The following is a 25,087-nucleotide window of genomic DNA, read 5'->3' as shown; positions in this document are numbered from 1 at the left end:
GAAAAATGCGACAAATATTTTGAGACGGAGGAAGTATTATTTTCCTTATATATTTCATAACGCATTCTGAAAAGTTTTATATTGTTGTATCTTCCTTTCTTAAACTTATGTTTGATATTGTATAGTACTATACATTAATTCTCTGAATTCTTTCCTCTTTTGGCTGACAAAGAAAGTGTAGAAATAAACAGAAATGTGGCTAAGGGTACATCTCTTCGGAATCAAAAATAAAACGTAGGGAAAGATATAGGAGCAATTTTCTTCCCGTTTTGGACGACTTAGAAGTTCTAGAAGTACCACTCATTAACTTTAAAAGGTTGTGGCAACGACTTTTATATCTGGAAATATCAAACTGGTTATTTGAGAGGGCCATAACTCATAAGAGACGACCACAAAATAGTGCACTTCAGTAAGAATATGACAATATAGCTGGGTTTACTTTTTTAATGTCTCTTATTATTTATTTATTACTACCCTATATATTTAGTGACGTTCAACTTCTATGAATGATAAGATAGACATTTCATTAAAGTGATGTTCAAGCTATAATATGCATGTATACATGTTATGATTAGAAATGAATGTTATCTTTTTTGCTAAAATAATTAGTAGGCGTACATATAAATTAGATGCAAAAAATCACATGAGTTTACTTTCAAGCAGTGAAATAATATGTTCTAAATTAATTAGGAGGATCATTTTTACACTTAAAAGTGATATTCAAGTCATTTTGAGATCATGAAATTAAGTGATATTTTTTTTATACAGTGACTTCTCTGAATATTATCTTCTTTCATTGGTAACCTGTTATAAGAGAAACTACTCGATCGTTAGGAAATTCTCTTTGTTTAAATAATATTGCTATTACTTTAGTAAATTATGTACTGCGTGACTCGACATCCACGTGTAGCGCACGTGTCAAGAAACTAGTTATTTAAACATACCAAGTGTATTTTCAAACACAAAAGCAAAGTCTAGTCAAAGCTACTAGTTCTGTAGAATAGAAATGCAAAAGTTTGGGTCAAAGCTACTAGTTGTGCAGAATCCGCAGGGCAAAGTAACTTTGACTCGTGTTCAACATAATAAGCATAGGATCAAAGGCATCACATTATCTTGAGAGGGCATGAGCAGTAGCATGTATGGACGTTACACCTCTCTTTGGGCCTCTTACCAAATGACTTTTCCAATCTGGTTAATAATACTCCCTCTACTTCATTTTAATTAACCGTTTTAAGATGTTTAACTTGACTTGTGAATTAATTTAGTTGTAGCGCCAGAAAAGTAAACGTAATGGTTGAAAAATTAACTTTTCATGTCACTTATTAGTCTTTATAAAGTAGTACTCTATTAGTGAATCTGGAAGGTACATTACCTTTTAAGTTTTTACTAGACAAATGAGTAACAAAGTTGGCTCTGACAAGTGAATACTAACAGCCTTACTCGAATAATTTGTTCAATTAGAACTTCTAAACAAGCAGTACTTCACTAAGGCAGAACACTTGCAGTCTTGTGGTGGTGACAGTGAGTGAGAGTAAGAGGGAGGTAGGGACCGGGCAAGATGTTTTCCTTACACGATTGATGCAATAAATCAGATAAAGCACTCGGAACAAAGATTAACTAGTCTGCTTGATGAGAAATTTCATCTTTATACATCCAACTTTGACCTTTCAAATAATATAATGTGCTAGCTCTAACAAATGACACTCACTAACATTGTGTTAGAATAAAGAATAGGGAAAAGATACAGAGCTAAAGAACTACAATCACACTACCTTTATGACAAGCACCAGAAAGTGACCTGCAGATAATTATCATTGACAGGAACAGCTATTTGTTCTGCTTCTTGACTCCAATAGTACAGAAGTCGTTTGTAGGATTCATCATATCCAACAAGCAACTAAGCTAAGCCTTAAATTGTCCAGGCTAAAACGGCTCTCTATCGACGATGCCCTGAAGGTGGCCTTCTACTTCCTCCCCTTCCAAAAGCTGAGAACTGATTTCCTGAAGGCTGTGGATGATGATATCCTCTAACATTTTGGTTTTGAGAGGCCCTTCCACCACCTTGTTGGTTATAGCTTCCAGCCCCGTAAGGTTCATAGCTCGTAGAAGTGTTATATCCACTCTGCTGGTGGAAATTAGTAGTTGGTGGAACTGGTATTTGGCCCACGTGCTGAGGATGACCGGCATACAAGGAATAACTGTGTCCACCATTTTGCTGCATTCCATCTGTATGATGTCCATGACCGCGATAATCTCTACTGTGGTTGACAGGTCGCCCACCACGACTACTGGGGTGACGTCCAGCATCTCGAGCAGAATGGCCAAAACTAGGCCGTACATTTTCATGAATTTGGTATCTCTGGGTTTGAAAGGAAGGAACGGGAGGACCATGTGCAGCAGGATAGGACGCTGGTTGGGCGTGCATATAATCACCATGTCCCTGAACATTATGTGCACGCCTGTAATCACCACGTCCACCCCTATCTTCTTTCATCTGCAAACTATTAACCACCAGTCTACGTGAAGCTTCTCCAAGCTGACGACCAGAAATTGCACCATGGTGGTGGTGGTGGTGGTTGTGGTGGTGGTGATGGTGGGTGTTCCTGCAACGGTGCACACAAGTTATGTATAACCTAAATAGCTAAGAATGACATACTAATTACATTGCATCAATTAACATGGTGCATACCGTCCATTTTCCCAAGGTTTCTTCCTAGATTCTTCATGCCACAGTACAGGATCAGGTTTCATATCACCTAATGTGACCATCTGTGTTCAAACAGTATAGCATTGGTGAGAGAGGGAGAGATAAATGAATGCAAAAATGAAGCTACTGAAAAGTTTAAAAAGGCGCACAAACTTGTATAAGGTAATGACACATGAATAAAACACGACTATGATAATGGTTTAATCTTGTCCAAGCTGGCTGCGCATAACCACAGCTAGTTTTTCATTCTGTATAGGTCATGCAAAGGCTACAACCAAATAGGTTATAATTAGACAACCCCTCATCAATGTGCAAAAGACACTGTTTCGATGTGGAAACGTGGATCTGTTGCTTTCACCAAAAATTAAGACACCAGAAACAAATAGATTCATGGTACATGATCTGTTGGATTAAGTACCTTTTTCGGGAAAATAACCCCTTCCATTGGCCGAGCTATATGTTTATGAGTATCTGGAAGTCTGTAAATTGCACATCTGAAATGCAAGAACAGGAAAGGCTGATCAGCAAACATAAAAATCTACATTGGTCAGTGACAGCAACCGACAAAGATGCCGCTGCTAAATGTTTGGTTCTTACATGACTTGATTTTGGGTAATATTTTCCATCCCTTCAATAGGTGATCTAAAAATTGGAGGGCAAGGATCTCCGCTGCAAAGGGATAGGTAGCCATTCATCCCACCACTGCATGTAGACCTAAGGAGAATCAGAAAAATCCAACTAGGACTTCAAATATTGCGGTTAGAGCAGGATTTAATCACATAGACAATAAAGAAGATACAGAACAACGTGATGGAGCAGAGGATTCAGACCAACCAACTAATTTCATACCTGATGAAGAAACATGACCCAACTTAGAGAAAGAGCAGAGAAGGACTAAAAAGGAATTAGTAAGGGAATTAGTAAGGGGCTCCAGGCTGAGTCATGAGTAAAGAGTCAGATCACAAAGACAAAACCAGGAATAATTTTTAAAAAGTATAAACAATACAAGTGTTCCAGTATGGAGCTCTGAGAAGCTCAAGATACAACTGTTGCAATTTATGTATTTTCCTCCAGCAACCACAAACAGACACTAAGCAACAGAACCAACATTCTTGTTTCACTGACTTTAATACACAATAGCAAGGAACACTTGAGCTTCAGTATCCCAACAACGGGGAACCAGGATGCAGGATGAACTGACATTAGCGTCATTGGAGCTGAACAAAAACTAGAAGACAGTTTTATCCACACAAACAACCAAAAACACCAATTAACAGCCAGCTAATTATGAGATATGCTCCCCAATTTAATCAATTTTCTCATTTTGAGTAAATGAACCTTCAAATAAACAAGTTGCAATGAAAAACAAACAAATACACAAACAAGAGGGAAATCCAAAATAATAAGCTATTCATTAGCAGAGATAACTACATGTGCAAACAAACCTAGTTATTGGGTCCAACCGCTCCTTGACTTCGACACGTTCTTTGTCTGTAAGCTGCTTACAGCGATCATCAAGAGAGAAAATGCATGGAGACAAAGGATTGGATAATGACACAAAAAGCATATCATACATCACACTGTTTCTTCGTGATTCTTCTTCCTGTATGAAAATAACTAAATTAGCAAATCAAAATCCTGTTAAGAGAGAACTTACTGATTCAGAAATAAAAGCCATCATACCGTCAAAGAATGTTCAACTTTTGCAACCTCTGTTAGGAGTCTCACTTCTTCAATGAAAGGCAATTTGGCAATACCCTTCAATACAGAAAGATGTCAACACAAAATAAGAAAATCCAGCTCTTAAAGAAAACTAAAAATGCTTAATAAGTACCTGCCAAGAAAAGCGCTTGCCATTCATGTCCACCTCAAAATCTGCACACAAAGCATGATATAACTTGAATTGAGAAGCACGATAAGCAGGACAATCACACCAGCAGAGAAGATATGTGTTTTCTTGTGCCATGAGTATAATTTACTGACAACACGTCAATTATCAAAACAAAAAGAGATCATACCGGTAGGATAAAAATCACTAATGAGCGAATTTGGGTCTGTCATCAATTTCCTATACTGCTCGGGTAGAGCATGAGCACTGCCCAAAAAAAAAAAAAAAAGAGTCAACATCCCAAGCGTGACAAGTGGATTCTATTTTTTGTTTTAAATTTATGATAGGAGAGACAAGTAACAAGTTTAAAGACTGTAAAAGAAGAGAATTAAACCTGGCAGCAGGGAAAACCCCCAGCAGCTGATTGAATGGTTTGAAAGGAGAACCAAGTTCAAATGTGATATTCATCTGCCCAAGATCCTTAAGATCAGAAGCAAATGGTGCATAATGATAGGGATAAAACCTGCAGAGGAGCAACTTATGCAATGAAAGCCAGCCAAGCTAAGCAGTGTCTAAAATTAGAAAGCATAATAAGAAGACTGTTCCATAGAAAAATGCAGCACAAAAATAGCACATACATTGAAAGATAAAATTCCCCTACCCACTATGTAATTTTAAAAAAAAAATGTGATAGATGTGTGTGATCATGCAAATGCAGACAAAACTCGACAGTGAGATGCATCAATCCTGTGGGATTCTTGGTCCCATGTACATTATACACATGCAAGACATAGTGTATGCTAAGGGAAACATATCCACACATTAAAGAGGGCGAGAAAGAAATATAAGCACAAAAACCTCCTTATCAGAAGGGAGAATTTACCACTGCCAGGAACAAACCCCTTCATAATAATAATGCATAACCCAGCATAGCCCTTCTGTATATTTTAATACCTACACACGAAAGACCAAATTAGTTGTAAGGTTCAAAATTTCAATAAGATTCATAAAAAGCCCAAACCACCCTCAAATGATCAGTATTTGCATTTGTGGCCTAAACAGCTGAAGTTTGTAGTCATTTCAGATCTCTTACGCTATGGAGGTGCATTCCGACAGTTTTTCGGTAATGCATTTTGGAGAAATTTCTGTAAAATGATTTTCAAAATCTTTTTTTTAGAATGGTAACATAAAAAATGATTTTGAAAATATTCTGAAATTTTGTCTTTGGACCAAATGAATCAGACTAAAAATAAACCAATCGCACTTCCTCAATAGACCACACTTTTAAATGCATCACTTTGAACCCCCCCTCTTCTAATATATTCTTATTTATTTTTTACACCATTTCACTTTCCTTTTTTTCTTTTTTGCATTCAAAAATTTTCTGTAACTTCTCTCAGCTTATGCATTTTCTCAAAATGTAAAATCTAGTATTAGGATAAATAGTTGATTAAATCCAATGCATATTCAAACACTTACGTAACGGAGACAGATTTAATAATATGGGGAGGAGTCTGATTGCTTTATCAGAAAAAGTTATTATTTTGGTTTCTTGCTTTAGCAAACATCTAAAAACTACTTTCTAAACACAATTTTGAAAAAGCAGTCATCCAAATACAATTGTTCTAGAAAGAAACTTCTAAGAATGAAACATTACTAAAACACAACCGGAAAATATCCCCAAATAAATAAGGTTTGGAAACAACATTCTCAAATATAGAAGAGGGTAAAGATAGCAAAAAAAAAAAAAGTTATGTACTTGCCTTGGGCAACTATATTTTGGTGCATCACCAAGAATAGATAATGAATAGATGTTAAATTATAAATTTTCAACCACCTCAAATTAAACATTAACCAGTAAGAAAGTACCGAAGATGAGATAACTTACAACGTCTCTTCGTACTGCTTCCATTTCCTCAGGTGTTTTTGCAGAAAATTTTTCATCATAATACCTCTCTTTCCATCCTGGCTGTCCCAGTTTGACCTAGAAAGACAAAATTTTGCAGAATGAACATGTAAATAGTAGCTACTACCAGAGGGAGCATAAATTGATGTGACGATTTGTTAAAAAGTTAAGCAAGCTGCCAAAGATCTCAAAGCAAAACAGCAACATCCACCCTCAGGCTGTTTAGAAGTGGTGCTACTACATTTTAAAACACAGAAGAAAGTGGACAATCAGCAAACACGATCTCAGATATTGCCAAGGTAGACACATATAGTTCCAAGCACTCTAGAAATTCATCACCTTCTCAGAGAATTTCAAGGTAATAACTCATCTAAATTCGATAAGCCAAAAGTGCTATTCATCTTGCTTTCAGGAAATACTAATGGCTAGATTACTCAAGCAGATTTGGCACGCACATACCATCTAAAACTACTAATACAGCATTTTTAACCCTTTTTCCATTGGCGTTTGGATGGGCAAGGGGGCCTCTAGGGGGATCCATTATCCGGTATTTTGTCTTTTTCAAAATCTATACTGTGGTTCAGAACCAGTCAACTAGCAGTCTTCAAGAGAAGCTCCCCCTGATTGGTCTTCACTTTTTTTTTCTTGTTTGACGGATAAAAGAGACAATCAACTGATAGGTTTCACTGGGCAAACCTGGACTACAAGCCTTAACTCATACCTATAATTGAACATGCTCCTATATAATCCCAGCCCCAAACTTGAATAAACTAGTGCAAGGGTCCACGGTATGATAATTTTTACTCGAGTACTAACAGTGATTAAATTGGATTAAAAATAAACATTATAGATTACTTAAAAAGAACATGATATAATACACAAGAAAGAAAAATTCCATTAGTTATCAATTCTAGATTAATAATAAAAATTGATTAAAATTTTGTACTTAAGTCTCCTACTGCTTTGACTCTCTTAACAGCTAAGTCGAACAAAATGTATCATTTAACAAAAGCCAACAATCTTACTATGCAATTCAGCACAACTTCTTTCCACCAAATACTCAGATTATTTTCATCCCTACCAATACTAGCGACCTGAAGTTAATCCTCAAGTAGACCACTAGTTTGACTCTGATATCCAAATTCACCAATCAGATTGATCAATGATAATTTTAAATGCCACATTATTTCCCAAGACAATCACACCCACAACTTCCAAGGAGAGACAGGAGATGTTTATTTTCGCACCTTGTCTTCTTCAGGATTTTCTGAATTGAAAATATCATTCTTCTCCCGCAGCAACTTGTTTAGCTTTGTTTTCAATTCTTCCTTGTTTTCAGAAACCTGAATGGCATAGGGAAAAAAAATTAAAAGATATTCAAATTTTTTTAAGTTATTAATAAGCAATACATGTTGCATCTCAGTAACAAAGTGAAAAGAAACTATCAACTCCTATAAGAAAACCTAGACACTTTAACTTCATGAGATACAACTTAGCCATAAATGATATTCAAAGCTAAACAAGTAGCTTTTCAGTTTTTGTTGTATGTCAATAACAAAGCGAAAAGAAAACTATCAACTCCTATAAGCAAACCTAGACAATTGGATTTCATAAGATACAACTTATCTCTAAAAGATGGCCGGAGTCAGAATACATAAAAAATGCCTCTATTAAAGCAAGAAAACATACGTCAATTTCAAGGTCATTCTCAGCTTCAACAATGGCAGCTCCTATCGTGGCCTCGGAACTCAATCGTGAAAATTTTTTGGCACGGACAACAGCCCTTTTCCTTTTGTTTTTTCTGGCACGAGCAGTCTTTTTATCATCAGAAGTGTCAGACGGTTCATTCTTAATGTCAAGGATGGAAAGACTAGACGTGGTGTGCCCAAGCTGAGCAGGTCTACAAGAATTTGAAGCGCCACCCTGTTGATAGGGGGAAGGTGAAGGACCTGAAGCAAGACGAGAACCATGGAATCCAGCAACTGGAACAAGAGATTCAGGTTCAGCTCGAGGTGCAGAGTCGTCTCCTCTTTTTGCTTGCGCCTTTTCACGCTTGATTCTTTCAGATTGTTTCTGAATACACCACAAAGATAGTAGAGTGAAAATTAATTTTACATGCAGGAGATCAAGCACTAGATGGTACTGCCTAGATACAAGAAAGGCACTTTTTCACAATAAGAATGAATAATGATCTTTATCCAAAAAGAAGAATGAATAAATAATACAATTGCCAGTTCAAAAATAATTTGAATTAAAATAGAATGGTTAACTGCAGTGAAATGTTAGAACATCGATGCAATGTACTTATAGCAATAAAATCAAGTAATGTAAGTAAAAGTAAACAGTTTTATCATCTCTATTTTAGTGATATACAACTGAAAGTTAATTACTACCGCTAAAACTGGTTCTTGGATTTTTACCCAAAACGAGAATAGTAAGTGCCTTCTTTTTTGTTCCTGTTTTCTTCTTCATCTGTGATGGACAAGTACTGGACAGAGCATTCATAAAAACCTTCTATGTTTAAGATACTAGTCAACTTTATTATCAGAAAAACAAGTCACTTAAAACCAAAGAGAGCAATCAGTAAAGCTAAAATTTCCTTTTTATTTTTATTTTTTTAAAAGGAAGGTGAAAAAGCAGTAAATGGTCAGACAAGAACATACCTGATGTAAGTGAGCTCTCTTTTGGAATATCTTATCTTCATATAATCCTACCGCCTGAATAAAAGATTCTACCCTGCCAAGGTTTGGCTGAAAAAGAAGTAAAAAGAGGCAAGCCAAAAGGTTAACTACAAATTTCAAGAATAACAAGGTAAAAAGGTTATAACAGGCAAATACACAGATTTAAGGGTCACAGTCAAAGGAGTAGCCACCTACCTGGCTTGCATCAGTCAGATACCCTCCCAACGACTTAAACTCCTTCTTATAAACAGACATCAACAAGTTTATTGCACCCTGATAAGGAAAAGGATAAAGAAGATGATGATTATTGTGATGATTATCCTACAACAAATTTGTTAAACAGACTTGGATAACAAATTTGGGGTTTCTTACAGCGGAAAAAGCTTATCCATTCATAATAAACATAATAATATATACAAAAGCACACTATCCAGAGATCAATCTTCAAGAAGACTAAACAACTCTATGAAATCACTGCATTTCTCTGAAAATTCTTAACAGCATATTGAATCTTTCCATCACCCAACCATTGCATTTCTCTGAAATCTCAAATCCCACACATAATCCTAATTAGTATAAACAGTATCATGTTCAGTTGCTTATCCCAGATTCGAAAACCAACTATCAAACACCTCTATGAACCTTCAGCGTGGCCATCAACCAATCCATCCCATATCTGTTGTTTCTTCCAGTGTCCAACTTCAAGATAGTGTCTTGAAATTTTTTTCATAAGCTAAACACCCAGCAACTTGGAGATTGCTCTGGAAACACCAACTTACTTCCTCAAAATTGTATTTTGCTTGCTATGACTATGCACATCCTTCTTCAGAGGCAAATCTCCAAAAGCCGTTATCCAATGAAACTCAAATTTCATACTTGCAAGAAGGAAAAACATAATTGACAGGTCGCCTGTCATAACCTAAGATTGCACTCGCAATACCTTACCATCTGGCTAACGTAACTTTGCTATTAGCAAAATTGGAAGCTCCATATAATACCACTCCATTTTTATGTCTCTCAATCAGACACACCTTCACTAGACAGAGTGCAAAAGCACCATTACTTTCCAACTCTATATGCATGCAATACCATTTAACACAAGCAGTTTTCTGCTAGCTTTCCATCAAACCAAAAAAGTTAACACAACTTCCTCTGTCAATAAAATAAATTTTAATCTCACTGGAAAGCAAACTTCCTACTGTTTTCATCTTTTCACCTTCAAGGGGTACATTTTTTGTTTAGATAACCGTGGTGTCCGCGCCAACTTGTGCACACCTCGACTAAATCCACAGGATACCTGCCACCTCCCACCAACAACAGGCACCGAGTAACTCTGTCCACCAAGGCTAGAACAGATGGGAAAAACTGCAAGGGCATTACATATATGAGCACTACGGCAGTATATTCTTCAGGGACAGCTATGCATTTTGCAGAATCTCTCTTATTTTTTCCCCACAAATGTTCACACTTTTTCCCTCATAATTGATCACTACTTATCTTTCCCCCAAATTTAGTTTTTCACGTTTAAAATTCATTATTAGCTACAAAAGCAGGCTGTTGCTTAAGATACAAACTTCTTGAGGTCAAAGAAATATTAATCCATAAATATCATGAAAACCATCAAAGCATGTCGAATATAACATTTTTTAATACAAACTAGTAGAGAAGTTCAGTTAGGAGAAAAGCCCAGTCATAACAAATACATAAAACCAATTCTCATTGAAAACATACCTCGCGAATCTCAAGTGTAGGCATATGTGGTAGAAAATCATTGCCAACGAAGAAGCACATAAATATGAAGTCATCAACAATACGCTCCAAATCAATCAAAAAGGGAGGATTGGGAATTCTCAGATCATATTCCAGATACTCCCGCAGAGTCCAGATGTTGAGGAACTGCAATGCACCAAATTGAGAAAGCAAAACTTTGAATACATTGGGAAAACCACAAGCAATCAAGACATAATGTTTTTGGTAGACTGGAAAAAAAAATATCAAATGTTACCTGGAATGGTTTCTTTGCCACAACCTCAGCATCTCCTTTCTCATCAAACTCCCCTGCTTTTCGCTTTGCCTTTCCTTCGCAATTTGCAGCTAAATGACCCATTTGACCACAAAGGAAACATTTGTCCTGCTGGCCTGGAGTAAATACGACCTAAAGGTAGACATAGTATTCAACAAAAATCAAGAGGCAAATCAAACATAGAAGTATATTCAAAATAATGCAATTAAGCACCATCACTACAAAATATTTAAGGGGAAAGTACCAAATCAGTCCTATTGTTCAACACACTTTTGGACTAGTATGTCCTACTTTTCTTGACTATTTCATTACTAGTCTGAAATGCCTTTGCACTAAATTAAATTCTAATCTTTATCCTTGCTCAAGCTGACTCCAAATAAAGAGTATTACCCAAATTACTGGTTTCCTGACATGAATTAAATGATTGGGATTAGGAGGATTTTATCTAGTTTCATAATGAAATCCAATTGTTTTTATTTATAGTGAAAAAATTACAAAGTAGATAAAATACTAAACAACAATGTCCAACTATGACAATAGATTAAAGAGCATACAACATTTGCACCAAATTATCTAAAAGGAAAAATGATATTGGCTGAAACAAAGAAATAATAACCTGTGGAATCAAAAAAAAATTAAAAAAAAGAAAAAAGATTATCACTTCAAAATTTTCCAAAAAAAAAAAAGCAAACAAATATAAGTTTTAACTACATTCGAAAAATAAAGGATCAAAAACTACACGAGGAATACATGAATATACTCCAGAACGGTCACTAAGATTGCTTAGTGTTCGGGTGAAACTTTCTCTTTCTAAAAAAATGCTCCCAGACACAGATTCCCAGGTAAGCAAAATAGATCCAGATCTGATTCTCTCTCCTCAGACCACCATCACAGCCCTCACTCCAGCATGACTCCAGCTCTCTCTCTCCTCCATAGCCTCCATCTACAGCTTTTTCTAGTTCTTTTGCTTTCTCTCTCCTCCAAATCTTTTCAGATCTACCCTCTGTCGACATCAGCGACCTCTGACAGTGCCGGATAAATTTTCCGGCGACCTGTCAGTGCCGGAGAAAAAAAAAAAAAAAAAAACTCCGGCAACCTAAGTTGCTGCCGGCAGAATCACCGGTGACATCTGACAGTGACGGCGACCACATCAATCAACATAAAACTCCTTCAGTTTCAGTGACTTTCATTAGAAACATGCAGGGCTCACACCTTTTTTTCATCAGTGGGGATAAATCCTTTGAACTCAGGAATACAGGGGATAAATATTATAACTAGTTTTCATTAATAGAAAGGGGCAAGAGATATACAAGCAAGATCAATATGGATATTCAGAACCTGAGATGGGTGTGCGAAGCGCTTATTCAAGCATCAAAAGGCACTGGTCGACTATATAGAAGGTGGGGTAGAAAACAACAACACAATCTTTTCAGAGTTTACCAAAATTTCAATGTTTATGGTAGATTTGTTCGCATAGAGGTTTGGCATGGTTCATCTAAAGCAGCAGTGATAATCCCTGAGATCAGCCTCAACAGTGGATGGTCAGATATTGCGAAGAAAATCCTTCAATTTCTGAAAGAATTCAGCGAAGCAGAGCCACTGCTTCCTCCTCCCCCATTGACAAAATCTTATCGTGCAGCTGCTAGCATTGACAGATGGCCAGATATAAGTCAAGGAACCAACAAAGGAGAATTGAATGGAAAACATCCTTTGCACAGAAGCTTGGTTGGCACCTTCAATGATCCATTTCATCACAGTCCCAATCCCGAAACTATTCAGAAATGGTTCATTAGTAGATGGAGAGTTACTGCTGGCATCAAAGTCATGCCTTTAGACCACAATCAGTTCCTCTTTGAGCTTCCTTCCAGGCAAGAGGCAATAAGGGTAAAGGCAGGGAATTGGTTCTGGAACGGAAGACATCTTTCTTTATCTTGGTGGTCGCATGACATTTTCTCATTGCAATCTGGTAACTGCTCGGAAAACATATGGTTGAAACTTTTTGGAATCCCTCTAAATGCTTGGTCAATGGATACTTTTGAACATATAGGGGCTCGTTGCGGGGGTTATGTCGGTGTTGATGAAGATACGAAGAACAGAACCCACCTGATCTGGGCTCGCATCTGCGTCAAAAAATCAGCTATGAAGTTTCCGGCAAGTTTGAATTTTGAATTTGATGATAGGATCTTCGAATTGCCAATAATTAAGGAAATCCGGTCTTTTTCTTTACATGCTGGTCCTTCAACTGGTTTGCCCGAGGTTGGTAATAAGATGGGATCAAATTCTCTCTCAGCTCCACGTGCTAATACCATTAATGATTCACATGACACACGTGTGGAAGAACCTGTGGAGAAAAGAAGGAATTCGAAGGATTTAAACACAAATGGGCCGGCCTTATTCTCTTCTAATAGTCAGGGTAGTAAGAAACACTACAAAGGGAGAACTTCATTAGCTTTGAACAACGGTTACTACACTAAAGGCCCACTTACAAGCAAACACTTCAAGCAACACAAAAAGAAGCAAGTGTGGAGATCATCTGTACCAAAGCTGGACTCATGCTGCTTCAGAGCTTCATCTTCCTTGAATGCTTCATTCTCTTTTGATCCTTTTGAACTAGAAATTCAAGCTTCTAGTCTCAGGGATTTAGAACTCATGGAGGGGACACTGTCCGAGCCTGAAGCAGATGATGAAGCGGTTCACGCAGGGCACTCGATGGACCCACATATACCCAAACCGATATTCTCAGCACTGTCAGTTTCAAATGAATCTGACTCTGGTATCTCATCTCAGTCCTACAACAGTTTTCTTCCTTTGCCTTGGCATGATCCACAAATTCAAACTGTTGATATCCCTGATGTGGTGGAAACCTCAAAATGGACGAAGTTGACAATGATGAAGGCTTGCAAAGTGTTGGGGGTAAATGTTGTTGGGTTTGAACACGAACTTCTGGGAATTATTCTGAGAATGGAGGAAAAAAGGAAAGTGCAGATTCTTGAGCAAAAAAATAAAACAGGAGAATTAAAGAAAGGAAAAAGCAAAGCAGTTACTGAACTTAAAAGATTGGATTGGGGTCTCCAGGACGGGAGTGGGAAGAAAGAGAGGGGCAGGTCTTACAAGGCTCATTCCAGATGAGAGTTAAAACACTCAGCTGGAATGTGCAGGGTCTCAACAATAAAGACAAGAGAAGCACTTTGAAATCTCTTATTCACAAGTGGGGAGTTGATATTATTTGCCTGCAGGAAACCAAAATAGAGACATGGAATCCATCTCTAATCAGGCAAATTTGGGGAAACAGATGGATCTCTTGGGCAGAAGTCAAAACAATTGGTACCAAAGGTGGGATATTAATAATGTGGGACAAAAGAGCTTGGAAATGTGTTGATTTTGAAGCAGGAGCCTTTTCTTTATCATGTAGATTCGAAAGTCTTGCTGAGGATTTCAAATGGGTTTTTACTAGTGTTTATGGCCCTCATACCAATCCTGAAAGGGAGGATCTTTGGCTCGAGTTAGCATCTATCAGGGGATTGTGGTCTGACCTATGGGTCATAGGAGGGGATTTCAATGTGTGCAGATTTGTGGGGGAAAGATTGAACTGCGTTAGAAGATCAAGGGCGATGCTGGGCTTCTCCAACACTATTCTAGACCTGGATTTGATTGACCCTCCACTTCAGGGAGCACAATTTACCTGGTCAAGAGGGGAGGAGTCTCTCCAAGCCTCTAGAATTGACAGGTTCCTTATCTCAACAGAATGGAGCGAGATGTTCAATACTATCAAACAGTACCCCTTGCCTAGAGTTTTTTCTGATCATAAACCAATTATCCTGGAAAGTGGAGATTGGGAGACCACACCTTCTTATTTCAAATTTGAAAACATGTGGCTTCAAGCTGAGGGTTTCATGGACATGATAGAAGGATGGTGGATTACTTACACTGTATTAGGCACCCCAAACTTTGTGCTAATGCAGAAACTAAGGAATCTCAAGAAAGACATTACTAAATGGAATAGGGAGGTCTATGGAACAATCGAGACTCAAAGGAACAAGGCACTCAAAGAACTTTGGAAGCTGGACCAGTTAGCTGAGCTCAGAGCTCTCTCTACAGAAGAGAAAGGTCAGACATTGAATCTCAAACTTGAAATTCAGCAAATAGCAACCGCTGAAGAGATCTCATGGAGACAAAAATCAAGATGTTTATGGTTGAAAGAGGGGGATAAGAATACAAAGTTTTTCCAAAGAATGGCCAACTCTCATAGAAAGGGCAATACCATTGACAGACTCAAAATAGGGGATGAAGTAATTGAAGACAAAGGAAGGATCAAGGATGGTATTCTGGAGTACTATCAACAAATTTACAAAGAAACTGAATCTTGGAGACCCTCAGCTGTCTTTGAAGGTCTGTCAAGTCTCAACACAGTGGATAAAGAGGACCTTGAACTTCCTTTCACCGAAATGGAGATTTTAGAAGCTCTCATGACTTGTGCCCCTGACAAAGCTCCAGGCCCTGATGGTTTCACTATGGCTTTCTTTCAAAAATCATGGAACTTCATCAAAGCAGACCTGCTAGCAGCTTTTAATTTCTTTCATCAGAACTGCCAAATGGTGAGATCATGCAATGCCTCTTTCATTGCTCTTATCCCAAAGAAGAAAGGGGCCGCAGAGCTTAGAGATTATAGGCCTATAAGTCTTATAGGCAGCGTCTACAAATTGCTGGCTAAAATTTTAGCTAAGAGGCTCGAAAAAGTGGTGGATTCCTTAGTTTCTGGACAGCAGAGTGCTTTTCTGAAGAATAGACAGATCACTGATGCATCTATGATTGCCAATGAAGTGCTAGACTGGAAAATTAAAAGTGGTGAGACTGGGATCCTATGCAAATTAGATATTGAGAAAGCTTTTGATCAGCTTAACTGGGCTTATTTAGTCAACATTTTGAAGCAAATGGGTTTCGGGGAAAGGTGGATAAGGTGGATTTATTTCTGTATTTCGACAGTGAAGTTTTCAATTCTGGTGAACAGAAGTCCAGTTGGGTTTTTCTCTTCTCAAAAGGGACTCAGGCAGGGGGATCCATTGTCCCCTTTCCTCTTTATCATTGCGATGGAAGGATTATCTCAGCTGTTAGCAAAGGCCAAAGAACTTCAGTGGATTCAAAGGTTCCAAGTGGGCAGAAATCCTTCCACCTCAGTCTCAGTCTCTCATCTACTCTATGCAGATGACACCCTTATATTTTGTGGAGCTGATTGTCAGCAGGTCTCTAATCTCAACACTACCCTCATGATCTTTGAGGCCATCTCTGGACTTCATATCAACATGCGTAAGAGCACTATATATCCAGTGAATGAAGTGACCAACCTAGAAGCTCTTGCTGATATTCTTAGCTGCAAAACTGGCTCCTTTCCCACCACCTATTTGGGACTTCCTTTGGGTGCTAAATTCAAATCATCTGGGATATGGAGTGGGGTCATTGAAAGAATGGAGAAAAGACTAGCCACTTGGAAGATGCAATATCTCTCATTGGGTGGCAGGCTCACCCTCATCAAAAGTGTCCTAGACAGCATTCCCACTTACTTTATGTCACTCTTCCCTATGCCAACCTCAGTTCTAAAGCAAATTGACAGGCTTAGAAGGAAATTCCTATGGGAAGGTAACAGTGTTACTCATAAATTCTCTTTGGTCAAATGGCAATCAGTTATTCAACCCAAAGGCCAAGGGGGGCTGGGGATTAGAAATCTTAAGTTTCATAACAACAGCCTACTCATGAAGTGGCTTTGGAGATATGGTCAAAATGAGGCAGGGTACTGGAAGGAAATCATCAAAGCTAAATATGGTATTCAAGACCACTGGACTGCAAAGAAAAGCAATGAACCACATGGTGTTGGAGTATGGAAACACATCAGTAGTCTCCAAGAGGAATTCTTCCAGGCTGTCTCATTCAAGGCTGGAAATGGGCTCAAGATCAGATTTTGGCAGGACAAATGGCTTGGGGACACTTTAGTAAAAGATTTATTTCCCTCACTATTTCTGATAGCTTCTAACAAAGAAGCAACATTAGCTCAATATAGAGTTAACAACTGTTGGACACCAACTTTAAGGAGAAACTTACAGGATTGGGAAGTTGATGATTTTCTTTCTCTATTAGAAAGTTTGGGACAAAGTACTTTGGTGGCAGATTTTCAGGACAGAATACTCTGGGCAATTCTAAGGAAAAGATTTTCACTGTGAAGGAATGTTACAACAACTGGTGCTCTCAAAATAGCCTTTTAGAGGTTTGGCCTTGGAAGCTTGTATGGAGAACCAGACAGCCTCTCAGAGTTACTTGCTTCACTTAGATGCACTGAAAGAAGCATGCCTAACACAAGACAATCTTAGAAGGAGAGGTGTAATAGTTGTTAACATGTGTACCATGTGCAAGCAGACCAATGAAAGTGTCAACCATCTATTTTTGCACTGCCCTGCAGCAGCTAGCCTCTGGTTTTTCTTCTACTCTATGCTTGGTCTACAATGGGTAATGCCCTTCAACATCAAAGCTAGCATCAACATCAAAGATGCATATGCTAGCTGGATACTCTGGAGAGTTGACAAATCCATTAAAAGAATTTGGAGAATGATCCCAGCAGTAATTTTTTGGACCCTATGGAAGGAGAGAAACAACAGATGCTTTGAAGGAATCTCAACTCCTATTTGCTCTCTAAAGTCTAGGTGTTTAGTTAGTCTTTTTAGTTGGCATTTTTTTGCCCCTGTAAACAATGTGGGTAACTTTCTAGATTTTATCAGCTCCTTTTCTCTAGTTCAGTAGAGATAGGATATCTTTAGATTGTTCTACAGGTTTTGCCAAGCCTGCCAGCTTTTCCCATCTGTAACCTTGCATCTTCTTGATGTTTTACTAATGAATTTTATTACTTTACCAAAAAAAAAAAGATTGCTTAGTGTTCGGATCACTATACTGATCGTATCATCATTTTCTTTACTTAATTGCTTAAATATTAGTAGTGTTACTTAACAAACAAGTATTTTAAATAATATACTTGTATAGTATCAAATAGCCAATAGTTAAACAACAATAGAACTAAAGGAAAATATAATGGTATAGCATTTACAACTTCGTAGGAAATTGTTAGGTAGGAATTATTAATCCCTAAATTCTTTTCAATAGGACTTGAAACTTTATCAAAAGGGAAAATAGGAGGCAAAAGTAATCTCCCTTGGTGAAAATAATGAGTATTTTCACATAAATGTCCAACTTTTTTTCATTTTGCAAATTTTGAGCGGACATTTCGCATATGTAAAGAGAAATATCGCTCCAGATAAAGTAGTTGAGCATTAACCTCTCGGAGTATGGAGAAGTGAACTTCATGCGTAGCCAAACCCAACATAATTAAATCTGCATCCTGTGGTGGCACCAAAGAATATAATTGTACGTTATCCGATACAACATTCATGAAAATCAGGAAGAAGATTCCCATCCAAAGATTTGCAAGTAATTCAAAGGATAAGACGTACCAAACCGTAAAGGCAATGACGCATATTTGGATCATAACCAGAAAGATTCCTTTGGAGGCGGATATAGGACATAATTTTATGCTCACCTTCGCCAGGAACATTTGCATCAGAAAGTATAACCTTCAAAACAATAGTTAAATAATAAGCACACAATTCTTTATTATCATAAAGAGGTGCAGAAAAGAAAGCGACTGCACCAAACTACAAAACAAAACCAAATAATCTTAAATTGAAACAGCAAGAACTTTACAGGAAGAGTACCTTAATTTTTTTCCATCCTGGATCATGGTTTATTCTAAGATGAATATAGTATTGAAGAGCGACCGACAATGTAGCCATGAATTGGGTTCCAGGAGTGATTACATTTGAATCAAAAACTTGGGAAGCCTGTTTAGGAGGAAGCTTCCTACCCTCCCTCTCAAATTCCTCACGCAACTTTTCCTCCTCGGCTGCCTAAAAAATGAATTCCATGAGATAGAACTTGAGCAGAAAGTCTTACACACCATTAAAAAATATAAAGGGCATGTACCGCATCTGCTGCATCTTTTGCTGCTCTAAAACGTCTAGATCTTTGCTGGTTCATTTTAGCCCTTGGTGCAACACCATCTACCAAATACATCCAGTCAGTAATTAGCTCAGAAACCTATCAACTTATAATACAAATAATTTGTTTTGTACAGGAAATTGTTCAATGGGGAATCAAAAGATTAGAAAGGAAAATCTGGGGCCCATATTAAAAATAATACAGGAGGGTCAAGGCAACATTAAACATAATTTGATTTTCTAAGGATTTTAGTAGTTGGTAATTAAGTATTGGGGAGGGAAGTAAAATGCAGTTTTAGTCCCCTCTTTATTATTCCAACCTTTCCCATTTTAAAAAATGAACCCAAAGGTTTTTTTGAGTTTCCAAGCAATAATAGATCACCCCTTTCCCAAATACATCTGACCAGTATCTGACCAGACCCATACTCTCATTTTCTTTGAAATATAGAATTTATACAATAATTGAAAGACAATTTGACCTAGTCACCCACCAATAGCCATATATAGCAGCTTTCGAGGACGCACCATTGAGAAAAGCCTGTCTATGTAGTCAAACATGCAATGGAACACCTCATCGAATGTGGTTGGAGAAGGCTGCATTAGAAAGCATCGGAACTTATGTTATAGAGAATAGAGAAGACAGCATAAATAACTAAGACATCTAACGGATATATACCACGAATGTAGAATACTTCAAACATGTATCCAATAGAAACATAGGTCAACAATAAAAGAGTACAATTTTTTTTTTTTTGAAACAGGTAACATAACAAAAGAATATAATTTTCCAACAAACAGCCGTCCTACCTTGGAAGGAGTAAGGTCTGCGTACACTCTACCCTCCCCAGACCCCACGTTGTGGGATTTCACTGGGTTGTTGTTGTTGTTGTATTTATTTTAACTTTCCCATTCTTAATATAGCAGAAAAGAGAGAAGGATCCGGGAAAGATTCCTGCAGCTCAAATAAGGCATCTGGGGAGGCCGAAAAGCAATTAATAACCAGGCACTCAATGAACCTAACTATGGGTGACGAAATGAAGTGGAATACAGTAATCATTAACCAAATAAGCAGTTATTATTTCTTTATACAACTAAAAATAAGTAAAAGTAGGACAAACTTCCACCAAAAGAAAACTATCACATGCGACACTAATGTGTGTTACAAAACTAAGACGTGCATTCATAATTCATTTTCGATGTCATTTATCTTCTTTTTCAAACATTATTTATCCAAAATTATACTGGTCTTTAAAGGTAAAAGGTCCACAAGGTTGTGTTTGCGTCATTGACCTTGCGTGGTCCTCTTATCATATGCTTTCTCTAGGTCAATCAACACCATATGGAGTGGCTGACTAGGTTGTTTAATGTCATATTTAGGACGGCTAAGATGCCAGAGGATTGGAGGTGGAGTACAATGATCCTGTGTATAAGAACAAGGGCGATATTCAGAGTTGCAATAACTATAGGGGTATCAAGTTGATACCACACTATGAAAGTACGGGAGCGGGTGGGCAAGATGAGGAGGGATGTGTCGATATCGAGTACCAGTTTGGATTCATGCAGGGGCGCTCGGCTACAGAAGCTATTCATCTTGTCAAGAGATTGGTGGAACAGTCTAGGGACAAAAAGAGAGACTTACACATGGTGTTCAGTGAGGAGAAGGCATATGATAAAGTTCCTCGGGAGGTCCTTTGGAGATGCTTGGAGTCTAGAGGTGTGCCTGTGGCCAACATCAGAGTGCCAAGATTCGGGTTAGGACAGTGGGAGGTGATTCAGAATACTTTCCGGTCGTAATGGGGTTGCACCAGGGATCATCCCTTAGCCCGTTTCTATTTGCCCTAGTGATGGACGGATTGACACGACATCTTCAGGAGGAGGTGCCTTGGTGTATGTTATTTGCAAACGATATTGTTTTGATTGACGAGACGCGTAATGGAGTTAATGATAAGCTAGAAGTTTGGAGAACGAACCTTAGAATCGAAAGGTTTCAGGTTAAGCAGGACTAAGATGGAGTACATGGAGTGCAAGTTTTGTGACGTAATGCATGAGACAGATGTGGAAGTGAAGATCGAGGCACAACCTATACCTAAAAGAGAAAGTTTCAAGTACCTTGGGTCCATTAATACAAGGGGACAGGGAGATTGACGATGATGTCGCACACCGTATTGGAGCAGAGTGGATGAAATAGAGTCTCGCCTCTGGGGTGCTTTGCGATAAAAAAGTGTTACCTAGGCTGAAAGGTAAGTTCTACAAAGTGGTGGTTAGTTCAGCTGCGGATGGTCATACTAAGAGGGATATGATTAGGAATGAAGATATATGGGACAAGGTCGGAGTGGTCTCCGTGGCGGACAAGATAAGGAAACCGAAACTGAGATGATTCGGGCATGTGAAGAGGAAGTGTGAGGATGTGCCAGTCAGGAGATGTGAGAGATTGGCAGTCGCAGGAGTTAAGAGAGGTAGAGGTAGGCCGAAGAAGAACTGGGGAGAGGTGATTAGACAGGACATAACTTAGATAGGAAGATTTGGAAGTTGAGAATTAGGGTAGAAGGTTAGTAGGTAGTTGAGTTTTGTCGCGTTTTGTGTGAGAAAGGTGGGGGACTGCCTTCCATCTCTCCTTCACTTTTTCTTAGTAGTGTTATTTTGGTATCACGTAGATCATTATCCTTATGCGTGTATTACTATGTGTTGCTCCATTTGTTTGGTATCTTGATATTTTTCTATCTTATATCTCTTATAATCTTGCATTTACTACGTTTCTTTTGAGCCAAGGGTCTATCGGAAATAACCTTTCTTCCCCATAGAGTTAGAGGTAAGGTCTGCATACATCTTACCCTCCCCAGACCCCACTTGTGGGATTACATTGGGATGTTTTTGTTAATATTCTTAGTAGGAATATCGCCTCCCTTGTAGATCTACCGAACATAAATCCAAACTGGTTCTTTGTCACTCTCGTTTTATTCATAAAGCTACGCTCTATGACTCTTTCCCAGAGTACCATTGTATATCCCATGAGTTTAATGACACGATAGTTCGCATAAACTTTAAATATCTCCTTTGTTCTTATAAATTGGAATCGGTTTCTCTTTCTCCATTCGTCGGGAATCCTACCACTTCTTAGTGTAGTATTGATTAGCTTGGTGAGCCATTCTACTCCAACCTCTCCAAGACGCTTCCAAACCTCTACGAGGTACTATCTTGACCACAAGTTTTTCATCCTCATTTTTTTTTATGGCATCTTTTACCTCTGTCAGCCTAAGTTTACGAGTGTAGCTATAATTTCTATCGCGCAGAGACAAATTCATGACTTGCAGTATATTAACATTAAAGAAACAATAAAGAGTACAATAACCATTCTACCAAAAATATAATCTGCAAAAAAGTACTTAAAACACAAACACACAGTCAAATTCGAACGAAAACTACTTAAAAACACAAACATAACACAGCAAATTAAACATAAGACAGCAAAAACCAAACATAAAGGGCTGAAATGCACTAAATTGAAAGTAAGAGGATTAAAGTGCATGCTTACTCGATCTTCAGGGTGAAAACAAGGATGAATGATACCATTCATATCCAAATACAAGTTATCATATTCAATATTATTTGGATTAGGTTTACTCGTATCAACTGGAATTTTAATTCCTTCAATAACCGCTTCTTCTTCTTCAATTACATCAACTATAACCATTGAATATTTCTCTGCTAACCACCGATAAAATGCTGGTACTCCCATTGTAATTAAGTTCGTTAAACCCTAATTAACGAGTGTTTATGAAGAATTTTTGGTATTGTAAGAGTATTAATGTTATGAGAGAAAAGAAGGAATATGGCGGCATTGGCGGGTTTCGATTTTGAGGTTTAGGGCAAGGAGTAAAGGTGAAAGGACGATAATGCCCTTTCCTTAAATAGATAGACGTCACCTGAATGAAAAATATCTTTGTGAAAAGCATGACAATATGAAAACCTAAGAAAGATACGACATTATGAGCCAGTTTGGATGAGCTTATGCCTCCAAACAACTTATAAGCTAAAAAAAATAAGTTGGGGTAATCTAACTTATTTTGTTTGGCTTATAAGCTGTTTTCAGCTTATAAGCTGCTTTAGATAAGCTAAGTCAAATGGGCCCAATTATTTTTTTGAGCTTATTTTAAGCACAAAATGACTTTAAGCTGGTCAGTCAAACACTCAAAAAAACTGAAAACAGCTTATAAGCAAACTTATAAGCCAATCCAAACGGGCTCTATGATCAGTCTGTTGAAACATGGGCCACGTGGCCCAAAAAAAACACTTTTTTTTGGAATTTTTAAAGTTGTTAGAGTTGGAGTTGTGTTTGGTCATAACTTTTATAAATAACGGAGCATTTGGTTGTTGAAATGTACTTTTTATAAAAAAAAAAACATGAATTATCATTTATACTTCCCAATTTCTAAACACTAGCAAAACCACCCAAAAAAATTAATAAAAATAAGCAGTGCGAGAAATATAGCAACTACACTCGAGATCGGCTTATGGAGCGCTCAAAACTGATGGTGTCTTTCCATTTAAAGGCTGCAACTGAGAGGCTTACTGGTGTACACAGAAAATATAGCATCTCTAAATATGACTTTGTTGCAAAATTCTCACCTGCTTCTTTTCTTTTAGAGGCTTTTTAGCTAATGATGTTAAATGTTGTTGGGTGGAGAGCATCTGAGCAACATAAGTTGCCTCTGACCAGTGAGATTAGGTTATCACTTTTAGTGAGATGAGATTAAGTATATTTACCCGGGTTGTTGGCTAATATAAATGAGGATTCTTTTTATAAAAGTAAAAACTTTTAGGGTAAAAGAAAAAAAAAAGAACAGAAAATGAAAAAAGTGAAAAACAAGGTTTTGGTTGTTTTTCAAGATCCAAATACAACTTGAAGTTGTATTTGGAATATTTTTGGCCAAACACTAACTTTTGAAAAAAGTGGAAAAAAAATCGGAAAAAGGTGAATAATTCTCACGGCCAAACGGGTCCTAAGTTTTTGCTTCGCCGAAGTAAATACGAGTTAATTCCACACTCAATTTTAATTTTATAGTAGGGCCTCCGTGTCAAACTATTTTACACGTCCTTTAAGAAATATTATTTAAAAATGGTATTTGGCTAATTTTATTCTTATTTATATCTAAGTTATAGTCTCTCTCTCCATTAAATGCTTACTCTTATGTGTCATCCCCATTACTAGTAGAATTCTACTGAGGGTAAACTGGAAAAAAAAATTGCGCCTTGAACTTTTTAAGAATAAATAATTTGAGACTACTATTTTTAATAACCACAACAGATAATTTAAGAGAGAAAGAGTATTAAAACTATTAAATTATTTCTAATAATTACTCATCTTTTACTGCCTTATCGAGTCGTCTAATGCAAAGGGTTAATTGATTTTGTAATTCTCTATAAATTTATTTACAGTTTTTGTCTTTTTTATAAGAAAAGTTTATTTTTATGATATAAGAAACAACGAAATAACATATTCGACGGTCGTTTTCTTTTGTTCAAATTATATATGGCTTGTTTCGAAGTAATTGCATGATTTTGACCTTCAAATGGCTGGTGTTTAATTTTTGCTCTTCAAATGGACTGATCTTTAATTTTTTTTCCTGCAAAATTGAACTTATGATTAACGGGGCAGAAGTTCTTTAAGGGCATTGATATAACTTGTAAATATTATGATGCGTAACTTTTGCTCCTTTAAGTATAAGTTCGATTTTAAAGGTCAAAATTAAAGATTAGCCCATTTGACAAAAATTAAGCACCAGCACAAAATAGGGGAAAAGTGCAAATGACCCCAATGTTTCACCATTTCGTACCTAAGTGGCAATAGGCCCAAGTCATGTCTAATTTGGTGCTCCTATTAGACAACCAAAGATTGGGCCTAACTTGCA

At 37.4% G+C, this 25,087-nt stretch overlaps 1 protein-coding gene across 3 annotated transcripts; it reads right to left on the bottom strand.

The window, feature by feature from the left end:
* Positions 1-1,609: 1,609 nt before the first annotated feature.
* Positions 1,610-23,091, bottom strand: LOC132604152 (5'-3' exoribonuclease 3-like). Of its 3 annotated transcripts, none has more exons than XM_060317511.1 (23): positions 22,711-23,091; positions 19,670-19,772; positions 19,165-19,241; positions 18,897-19,088; positions 18,636-18,755; positions 18,461-18,523; positions 11,128-11,277; positions 10,854-11,018; positions 9,318-9,395; positions 9,105-9,191; positions 8,131-8,514; positions 7,689-7,784; positions 6,424-6,519; positions 5,419-5,489; positions 4,930-5,058; positions 4,726-4,802; positions 4,542-4,582; positions 4,391-4,465; positions 4,153-4,310; positions 3,305-3,421; positions 3,126-3,201; positions 2,690-2,769; positions 1,610-2,603 (listed from the first exon to the last, which is right to left on the bottom strand). In XM_060317511.1, the coding sequence occupies exons 1-23, from the start codon at positions 22,912-22,914 to the stop codon at positions 1,937-1,939; spliced, it is 3,306 nt and encodes a 1,101-aa protein (XP_060173494.1). In that variant the 5' UTR covers positions 22,915-23,091; the 3' UTR covers positions 1,610-1,936. The 3 variants fall into 3 exon arrangements, with proteins under 3 accessions (XP_060173494.1, XP_060173495.1, XP_060173496.1); XM_060317512.1 differs by having other exon boundaries at positions 3,305-3,409; XM_060317513.1 differs by having other exon boundaries at positions 19,704-19,772; positions 22,711-22,772.
* Between the last annotated feature and the right edge of the window lie 1,996 nt (positions 23,092-25,087).

The sequence above is a fragment of the Lycium barbarum genome, chromosome 7 (assembly GCF_019175385.1).
Source record: "Lycium barbarum isolate Lr01 chromosome 7, ASM1917538v2, whole genome shotgun sequence".
Taxonomy (NCBI): domain Eukaryota; kingdom Viridiplantae; phylum Streptophyta; class Magnoliopsida; order Solanales; family Solanaceae; genus Lycium; species Lycium barbarum.
Note: the sequence above shows the minus strand (reverse complement) of the source record. Positions and strands in the feature narration are given on the sequence as shown.

What these genes read in the sequence shown, in the direction of transcription:
- LOC132604152 (XM_060317511.1), bottom strand. Translation starts at nt 22,914, where the DNA reads ATGGGAGTACCAGCATTTTATCGGTGGTTAGCAGAGAAATATTCAATG. An exon ending in GTTTTCACCCTGAAGATCGA is followed by an intron (nt 19,773 to 22,710) that starts GTAAGCATGCAC and finishes TTTCTAATGCAG; the next exon opens with CCTTCTCCAACCACATTCGA. An exon ending in AAAATCCTGAAGAAGACAAG is followed by an intron (nt 6,520 to 7,688) that starts GTGCGAAAATAA and finishes TTGTCTTTCTAG; the next exon opens with GTCAAACTGGGACAGCCAGG.